The 10,190-nt window shown below is 44.4% G+C and overlaps 1 protein-coding gene across 2 annotated transcripts in view; it reads right to left on the bottom strand.

The window, feature by feature from the left end:
• Window positions 1-275: 275 nt before the first annotated feature.
• LOC106575687 (PTB domain-containing engulfment adapter protein 1) overlaps window positions 276-10,190 on the bottom strand; it is a 31,985-nt gene continuing 22,070 nt past the window's right edge. Inside the window, exons 3-12 of one of the 2 annotated variants that reach the window (XM_014152321.3) lie at window positions 9,357-9,421; window positions 9,185-9,256; window positions 8,500-8,598; window positions 8,148-8,285; window positions 6,108-6,224; window positions 5,854-5,940; window positions 5,473-5,709; window positions 5,084-5,249; window positions 4,784-4,875; window positions 276-822 (exon numbers count right to left, since the gene is read on the bottom strand). In XM_014152321.3, the coding sequence (XP_014007796.2) occupies window positions 757-822; window positions 4,784-4,875; window positions 5,084-5,249; window positions 5,473-5,709; window positions 5,854-5,940; window positions 6,108-6,224; window positions 8,148-8,285; window positions 8,500-8,598; window positions 9,185-9,256; window positions 9,357-9,421 (1,139 nt within the window). In that variant the 3' untranslated portion in view covers window positions 276-756. The remainder of the gene's footprint in view (window positions 823-4,783; window positions 4,876-5,083; window positions 5,250-5,472; window positions 5,710-5,853; window positions 5,941-6,107; window positions 6,225-8,147; window positions 8,286-8,499; window positions 8,599-9,184; window positions 9,257-9,356; window positions 9,422-10,190) is intronic. The other variant, XM_045699296.2, reaches the window with a different exon arrangement.

Genomic DNA, 10,190 nt, shown 5'->3' with positions numbered 1-10,190 from the left:
GTTAATACCTGCCTGGCGCCAAACATATCTTTACCTCTCTAACCAATACCGCTACAACGTTTATCGACGAACAACAATGAAAGGTAAAAAGTCTTTTAAAAAGAGCTTCCTGGTGCAAAATATTTGTTAAAGTGCAAGGAAGGGCATGCGTCCATAAAATGAGATGAAGTCAATGAGCTAATGGTCTTCCAATCTTACCAACCACTAATCACATTTAATGACTGTACAATAATCCAAATGACAATCACGAAGGCAATGCACCCCCCACAAACAAAACAATTACACATACATTTTATTTATGGGGTAGAAAAATAGTCATCCACTGCAGTGCATTTATCATGACATTGGTCACCATTTAAACCAATGCAAATAGTCCCAACGTATAGTCCCAGAAATGTTGATTTTATACAAATACTTCTTTACCAATTAAATTATGTCTACAAAAGGAAAGCATTGGGGTCAGCATCAACTGTCCATGTTGGGGTCAGCATCAACTGTCCATGTTGGGGTCAGCATCAACTGTCCATGTTGGGGTCAGCATCAACTGTCCATGTTAGGGTCGCGTTGGGGTCAGCATCAACTGTCCATGTTAGGGTCGCGTTGGGGTCAGCATCAACTGTCCATGTTAGGGTCGCGTTGGGGTCAGCATCAACTGTCCATGTTAGGGTCGCGTTGGGGTCAGCATCAACTGTCCATGTTAGGGTCGCATTGGGGTCAGCATCGACTGTCCATGTTAGGGTCGCGTTGGGGTCAGCATCAACTGTCCACTGGGTCCAGAGAGAAGATGGTGCCCTCCAAGGTTAGTCCCATATTGAACCCCTCCTTCAGAGACAGACACACACACACACAGGTCAGTGATCCAACCAGAGACTACAGAAGTCTAGAGCAGTGTGTCCTATATAACAATGAGTAATGCTGTAATTACGGGGCAGTATCCTAGACACATGATGGCTAATTGATAGGAAATTAGCAGGACTAGGACCAGCAGGCTGGGAGCAAACATGGTATGCTACAATCATAATGTACTTTATGACAGTTGGCCTCTATGAACATAATTGATTTATGAGTGATGCAAACATTCAAATAGAGGCAGACCTCAGTGAAAATGTGAATGCATGTTTCATGGGAAAAAAAAGATGTGATGGCATTGTGAAGCATACATAGGTGAGAGTAAACTAACCGTCGCTGACGCTGCACAGTGAAGAGAGAGAATAAGATTAAATACTGTAGGTTACAATCTACAGTTAGATTATATATATAGTTAGATGAACTGTAGGTTACAATCTACAGTTAGATTATATAAGGAACACTTAAACAACACAATGTAACGCCAAGTCAAAACACACTTCTGTGAAATCAAACTGTCCACTTAGGAAGCAACACTGATTGACAATACATTTCACATGCTGTTGTGCAAATGGAATAGACAACAGGTGGAAATTATAGGCAATTAGCAAGACACCCCCAATAAAGGAGTGGTTCTGCAGGTGGTGACCACAGACCACTTCTCAGTTCCTATGTTTCCTGGCTGATGTTTTGGTCACTTTTGAATGCTGGCGGTGCTTTCACTCTAGTGGTAGCATGAGACGGAGTCTACAACCCACACAAGTGGCTCAGGTAGTGCAGCTCATCCAGGATGGCACATCAATGCAAGCTGTGGCAAGAAGGTTTGCTGTGTCTGTCAGCATGGTGTCCAGAGCATGGAGGCGCTACCAGGAGACAGGCCAGTACATCAGGAGATGTGGAGGAGGCCGTAGGAGGGCAACAACCCAGCAGCAGGACCGCTACCTCCGCCTTTGTGCAAGGAGGAGCAGGAGGAGCACTGCCAGAGCCCTGCAAAATGACCTCCAGCAGGCCACAAATGTGCATGTGTCTGCTCAAACGGTCAGAAACAGACTCCATGAGGGTGGTATGAGGGCCCGACGTCCACAGGTGGGGGTTGTGCTTACAGCCCAACACCGTGCAGGACGTTTGGCATTTGCCAGAGAACACCAAGACTGGCAAATTCGCCACTGGCGCCCTTTGCTCTTCACAGATGAAAGCAGGTTCACACTGAGCACGTGACAGACGTGACAGTCTGGAGATGCCGTGGAGAACGTTCTGTTGCCTGCAACATCCTCCAGCATAACCGGTTTGGCGGTGGGTCAGTCATGGTGTGGGGTGGCATTTCTTTGGGGGGCCGCACAGCCCTCCATGTGCTCGCCAGAGGTAGCCTAACTGCCATTATGTACCGAGATGAGATCCTCAGACCACTTGTGAGACCATATGCTGGTGCGGTTGGCCCTGGGTTCCTCCTAATGCAAGACAATGCTAGACCTCATGTGGCTGGAGTGTGTCAGCAGTTCCTGCAAGAGGAAGGCATTGATGCTATGGACTGGCCGCCCGTTCCCCAGACCTGAATCCAATTGAGCACATCTGGGACATCATGTCTCGCTCCATCTACCAACACCACGTTGCACCACAGACTGTCCAGGAGTTGGCGGATGCTTTAGTCCAGGTCTGGGAGGAGATCCCTCAGGAGACTATCCGCCACCTCATCAGGAGCATGCCCAGGCGTTGTAGGGAGGTCATACAGGCACGTGGAGGCCACACACACACACTACTGAGCCTCATTTTGACTTGTTTTAAGGACATTACATCAAAGTTGGATCAGCCTGTAGTGTGGTTTTCCACTTTAATTTTGAGTGTGACTCCAAATCCAGACCTCCATGGGTTGATAAATTGGATTTCCATTGATTATTTGTGTGATTTTGTTGTCAGCACATTCAACTATGTAAAAAAAAAAAAAGTATTTAATTAGATAATTTCATTCAGATCTAGGATTGGTATTTTAGTGTTCCCTTTATTTTTTTGAGCAGTGTATATAGTTAGATGAACTGTGGGTCATAATCTTGTTAGATTATAAACTCAGCAAAAAAAATAAACATCCTCACGGTCAACTGCGTTTATTTCAGCAAACTTAACATGTGTAAATATTTGTATGAACATAACAAGATTCAACAACTGAGACAACAACTGAGACATAAACAATCCACAGACATGTGACTAACAGAAATGGAATAATGTGTGTGTGGGGGGGGGGGGGGGGGGGGGGGGGGTCAAAATCAACAGTCAGTCAGTATCTGGTGTGGCCACCAGCTGCATTAAGTACTACACTGCATCTCCTCATGGACTGCACCAGATTTTCCAGTTCTTGCTGTGAGATGTTTCCCCACTCTTCCACCAAGGCACCTGCAAGTTTCCGGACATTTCTGGGGGGGGAGGAAATGGCCCTAGCCCTCACCCTCCAATCCAACAGATCCCAGACGTGCTCATTGGGATTGAGATCCGGGCTCTTCGCTGGCCATGGCAGAACGCTGACATTCCTGTCTTGCAGGAAATCAGCCATACTGCTCATTCTGTGTGTGGTGGCATTGTCATTCTGGAGGGTCATGGCAGGATGAGCCTGCAGGAAGGGTACTACATGAGGGAGGAGGATGTCTTCCCTGTAACGCACAGCGTTGAGATTGCCTGCAATGGCAACAAGCTCAGTCCGATGATGCTGTGACACACCACCCCAGACCATGACGGACCCTCCACCTCCAAATCGATCCCGCTCCAGAGTACAGGCCTCGGTGTAATGCTCATTCCTTCTACGATAAACGCAAATCCGACCATCTCCCCTGGTGAGACAAAACCGCGACTCGTCAGTGAAGAGCACTTTTTGCCAGTCCTGTCTGGTCCAGTGACGGTGGGTTTGTGCCCATAGGCGATGTTGCTGCCTGTTATGTCTGGTGAGGACCTGCCTTACAACAGGCGTACAAGCCCTCAGTCCAGCCTCTCTCAGCCTATTGCGGACAGTCTGAGCACTGATGGAGGGATTGTACGTTCCTGGTGTAACTCGGGCAGTTGTTGTTGCCATCCTGTACCTGTCCCGCAGGTGTGATGTTCGGATGTACCGATCTTGTGCAGGTGTTGTTCCATGTGGTTTACCAATGCGAGGACGATCAGCTGCCCGTCCTGTCTCCCTGTAGCTCTTAGGCGTCTCACAGTAACGACATTGCAATTTATTGCCCTGGCCACATCTGCAGTCCTCATGCCACCTTGCAGCATGCCTAAGGCACGTTCACACAGATGAGCAGGGACCCTGGGCATCTTTCTTTTGGTGTTTTTCAGAGTCAGTAGAAAGGCCTCTTTAGTGTCCTAAGTTTTCATAACTGTGACCTTAATTGCCTACTGCCTGTAAGCTGTTAGCGTCTTAACAACCATCCCATAGGTGCATGTTCATGGTTCATTGAACAAGCATGGGAAACAGTGTTTAAACCCTTTACAATGAAGATCTGTGAAGTTATTTGGATTTTTAAGAATTATCTTTGAAAGACAAGGTCTTGAAAAAGGGACATTTCTTTTTTTGCTGAATTTATACTTAATATATGTAAAATATTTACTCAGACCATGTAAACAATATACGGCATTACAACAATGACAAGATGAACATTCAACTCTTATAAGACGGGTCCAGTATAAACTCTAGAAAGGCTGTGTCCCATTCTAAAGGCAGAATCCATGTCGATTGGAACACAGCCAAAGCATACAGTATTTTACCTTTGATAAACATCTAATCAGCATAATGGTAGAGCGTTGCTATATTTGTTTAGAGGCAATGCTATTACTTACACCAGTGACTGAGCACATAATGCCTGTGTACTTTGGCATTATAGGTAATATGCCCCTTAAGGTAAATATGAGCATTACAAAGACTCGCTCTAGAAACACTGCTGTTCCTACAGTTGAATGTACACACCTGCATTTCATCCAGTTTAGATTGGACGTCAGGAGGAAAGGATGTGTTGCAGAGGAACGGGTCAAAAGGCTCCGCCCCCAAAATATCTGTTCCTGTTGGAGGGGAGAGATGGAAGGATGAGGGAGCGAGGGAAAATACACAGCAGAGAGGGGGAAGACAGGAGTTGAGTCAGCATACTGTATGTGTGCAATTGTTAATTGAACAACTTGTATTAGTATTTATGCAATTGCATACAACAGTTTATCAATCAATTCATTACGACATAATGTAAAAAGGAGCATAGTGCGGCAGAGTAGTCACCTCTCTCTTTCAGGAAAACATGTGGAGGAGGTGGAGGAGGGGAAAAGGAGGGAGGAGGAGGAGAGGACCCATTGATGGCAGGTTTCCTTGCCATAGGAGACCCTGAGGAGAATGGAACCATGTCGAAAACATCCGTCGGGGGACGCCTGGATATGGTGCTCCATGCCTGAGGGGGGGAAAACAAGCAAATACAAAGCTGTTGAATGGGAGCTGGATGTCGTACTAAGGCTACAGTCATAAAATCACACACACACACCTACATAATACACTGTCTAAAATAAGGGCGCTTCTGTGATTATGAAGTGAACCATAGAACCCTTTTGCTTCTCTATAGCACAATTTCTTCTAGCAGCGTAGTAAGGAAAAGCCAGAGAGAGGTAGCTATTTACTCGCGGTCGAGGTAAGCAACATCCATAATGCTGCGGTAGCCTGGGCTGGGTAGGTTTACTGGGTGGAGGGGTTAGTAGACCAGCGGAGATACTGGAGTGTGGAGAGCTGGCTGGGGTTAGACCCACAGAGGACATCTCTAGAAAGGAAAGGGCGTTCAGGCTGACACTGTCACCCCAGAACATAGACGAGGGACTCGGCAGCATGTGGGCCTCGTTAGAAGAGTTCAAGTGTAGAAGCTGAGGAGAAATCAGCCAGAGAAAGAAGAAAACGGGTAGTGATTTGTTATCACTGATGTCAGGAAGTAAGATAAGGTATTGTTTCGGCAGACATTTCTAGGGATTAGTGCGAGACAGAAACTGTTAGATTAGTAGCTAATTTACCGGTGAGCCTTGACAATCTGCCATGTGATCCTCTAGATCTTCAAGTCGTTCTTTCAACTTGGAATTTTCTGTTTCCAGTTCCAGAATCTAAAGTCAACAAACACAAGCCAAGATCATAATCTAAGAGGTCGCATTTTGTTAGGCCTTTTTCATGCTCTAGTTATGTCAGGATGTGGCACTACATTCCATGATTAAATAGTGCACCAGAGAGTTCTGATCAACATTAGTCCACTGTAGAATGAACGCAGACTTACTCTTTTCTGCAGACTGCCGATCTGTTTCCTCATCTCCACATCTTTCCCGCCAGACTCCAGAAACTTTCTATACGCCAGGTCAAATGCTCGACCAATGCTGACAGTGATCTCCTCTGCCTGCAATTCAGTGCATCATGGGTATCCTCAAACATCTAGTGAAAGTACCCTCTGACGTGTTGTACATATATGATGTAGTACACGTTTTTCGGGGACCTTTTCTGCTCTTGACCGCTATTTTCAGAACTATTAGCTTAAAAATAAAACCTCTAACACCTGTTTAAACCTGAAACAACTAGTTAGGATGAATTCAGTAATGCTTCCAAAACATGGTGACCTCATACAGTGGGGGAAAAAAGTATTTGATCCCCTGCTGATTTTGTATGTTTGCCCACTGACAAAGAAATGATCAGTCTATAATGGTAGGTTTATTTGAACAGTGAGAGATAGAATAACAAAAAAATCCAGAAAAACGCATGTTATAAATGTTATGAATTCATTTGCATTTTAATGAGGGAAATAAATATTTGACCCCCTCTCAATCAGAAAGATTTCTGGCTCCCAGGTGTCTTTTATACAGGTAACGAGCTGAGATTAGGTGCACGCTCTTAAAGGGAGTGCTCCTAATCTCAGTTTGTTACCTGTATAAAAGACACCTGTCCACAGAAGCAATCAGATTCCAAACTCTCCACCATGGCCAAGACCAAAGAGCTCTCCAAGGATGTCAGGGACAAGATTATAGACCTACACAAGGCTGGAATGGGCTACAAGACCATTGCCAAGCAGCTTGGTGAGAAGGTGACAACAGCTGGTGCAATTATTCGCAAATGGAAGAAACACAAAATAACTGTCAATATCCCTCGGCCTGGGGCTCCATGCAAGATCTCACCTCGGAGTTGCAATGATCATGAGAACGGTGAGGAATCAGCCCAGAACTACATGGGAGGATCTTGTCAATGATCTCAAGGCAGCTGGGACCATAGTCATCAAGAAAACTATTGGTAACACACTACGCCGTGAAGGACTGAAATCCTGCAGCGCCCGCAAGGTCCCCCTGCTCAAGAAAGCACATATACATGCCCGTCTGAAGTTTGCCAATGATCATCTGAATAATTCAGAGGACAACTGGGTGAAAGTGTTGTGGTCAGATGAGACCAAAATGGAGCTCTTTGGCATCAACTCAACTCGCCGTGTTTGGAGGAGGAGGAATGCTGCCTATGACCCCAAGAACACCATCCCCACCGTCAAACATGGAGGTGGAAACATTATCCTTTGGGGGTGTTTTTCTGCTAAGGGGACAGGACAACTTCACCGCATCAAAGGGATGATGGACGGTCCATGTACCGTCAAATCTTGGGTGAGAACCTCCTTCCCTCAGCCAGGGCATTGAAAATGGGTCGTGGATGGGTATTCCAGCATGACAATGACCCAAAACACCCGGCCAAGGCAACAAAGGAGTGGCTCAAGAAGAAGCACATTAAGGTCCTGGAGTGGCCTAGCCAGTCTCCAGACCTTAATCCCATAGAAAATCTGTGGAGGGAGCTGAAGGATCGAGTTGCCAAACGTCAGCCTCGAAACCTTAATGACTTGGAGAAGATCTGCAAAGAGGAGTGGGACAAAATCCCTACTGAGATGTGTGCAAACCTGGTGGCCAACTACAAGAAACGTCTGACCTCTGTGATTACCAACAAGGGTTTTGCCACCAAGTACTAAGTCATGTATTGCAGAGGGGTCAAATATTTATTTCCCTCATTAAAATCATTTTATAACATGTGACATGCGTTTTTCTGGATTTTTTTGTTGTTATTCTGTCTCTCACTTTTCAAATAATCCTACCATTAAAATTATAGACTCATTATTTCTTTGTCAGTGGGCAAACGTACAAAATCAGCAGGGGATCAAATACTTTTTCCCCCTCACTGTACTATGGACTAACGTCTGGTAAATTGACATCTAAGATTCATAGGAGGTTATTATAACCTCTAAAGAATCCATATAAAAACACATGAAATACACAGACACTAAATTATACTTTTTCCTTACACATTTTTCACTGTCGAACACATAACAGATGTGTTTTTTGGTCTCTGGCTCTGTGCAGATGAAGGTGAATATCCTCTTGTCCGTTTTGTCGTCCGCGCAGAAGGATATCCTATGAAGCTGACAGTTGTGCTGTACATCCTATAATGAATGAAGATAAATGAGCTGCATCTAATTCTACTCATAAAAAAAATTATTAAGACAGAGACCGCTTTAGTAAGGGCTGACTGCTTGGTGAGTTTATTCTTCACAAAAGACCCAATGATGCTGGCCTATTATAAGGACCTCAGTGGACTTACTCTGGTCTTGGGGTCTAATAATCTGGCCTATTATGAGGACCTCACAGTGGACTTACTCTGGTCTTGGGGTCTAATAATTTCACTCCGTAGATGGATACCTGCAGCTCCACCTTCGGTGTTTTGTGTCCCTCTGATTTCTTGATATGCCTTTGGAACTGCAGGATTGAAACGTCAAATCCAAATCTAATTTTATTGGTCACATACACGTGTTTAGAAGATGTTATTGCAGTTGTAGCGAAACGCTTGTGCTTCTAGTTCCGACAGTGCAGTAATATCTAACAATTTCACAACTTATACCCAATACACACAAATCCAAGTAAAGGAATGGAATTAAGAATATTTAAATATATGGACGAGCAATGTCAGAGCGGCATCGGCTAAGATACAGTAGAATAGTATAGAATGCAGTACATATAGGATGAGTAATGCAAGATAAGTAAACATTAAATTAAAAGTGACATTAAAGTGATTAGTGTTCCATTTACTAAAGTGGCCAATGACTTCAAGTCTGTATTTAGGCAGCCGCCTCTGTGCTATTTAACAGTCTGATGGCCTTGAGATACAGTAGCTGTTTTTTTAATCTCTCGGTGCCCGCTTTGATGCACCTGTACTGACCTCGCCTTCTGGATGATAGCGGGGTGAACAGGCAGTGGCTTGGATGGTATGTTATGACAGTGACAAATCTAAGGTCCTATAAAATCAGAATTGTTTGAGTACTGGGGAAAATTCTTAAGAGCATACCTTCAGCTTTCTCACTGCAATCCTTATGACATCTGTGCCTTTTGGTTGGTCAACCTCTGTTACGCCAAGGAACTGCAACAGGATAAAACGGAACATCATTTTCTGTCCAGTAGATGGTGCTATTCACCTCTGTGAGCTCAACGCAGGCGGAAGTGTAATTAGAAGATCCTACCTTGACATTGTACGCCATGTGATTCTTGGCCAAAGCCTCGGGGGGTGTCATCCCTCCAGATTTATCTGAAACAAACAAATGAATAAATGAATGAATGAAGGTTGAAACCGTACATACATTTATTGAAATTTGATACAGAAAAAGTTACATATTTAAGTTTTAAAACATGTATACAATTATTTTCCATCCAAGCCTTAAACAGATACAGGATTAGAACTGGTCTGAACTGGGTTCTTCTTCCCCAGAAAGTGTCTGCAGCATCTATAAGCTACATGATTAGATAAACAAAGTGATGGTAGAACAAACAAATTATATAAAAAAAGGGAACATTGATAATTAAACCAATGATGCATTTGCTGTGATTCTGTTCATCTTCATTAATGCAACAAGAGGAACTAGTGTCTTGTATCAGGAAGTATCTACATGCCATCAACGATTAGGCCTGTGTCTGTTAACCTTCACATAACAGGTGAGCATAACCACAGACATTTTTAGCATTGGCATTAGACCAGTGGCCCCACTGAGTTGAGTTCCAACATCAAAGGCTACTGCTCCCCATGTGCACAAGCCTTCCTTCCACATTCCATACAGAACCATGGGGATTACCAAAAGGTCACAAAGAGAGCGAAAACACATTTTACCTCCATGAAGAGGGATACATCAGGTAGTATTGGTGTAACCTCCATATAGAGGTCAGGTAGTATTGGTGTATTCTCCATATAGAGGTCAGGTAGTATTGGTGTATTCTCCATATAGAGGTCAGGTAGTATTGGTGTAACCTCCATATAGAGGTCAGGTAGTATTGGTGTAACCTCCATATAGAGGTCAGGTAGT

This window comes from Salmo salar, chromosome 17 (genome assembly GCF_965601325.2).
Source record: "Salmo salar chromosome 17, fSalSal1, whole genome shotgun sequence".
In the NCBI taxonomy this organism is placed as follows: domain Eukaryota; kingdom Metazoa; phylum Chordata; class Actinopteri; order Salmoniformes; family Salmonidae; genus Salmo; species Salmo salar.
The sequence above is the reverse complement of the archived record's forward strand: the minus strand, read 5'-3'. Positions and strand labels throughout refer to the sequence as shown.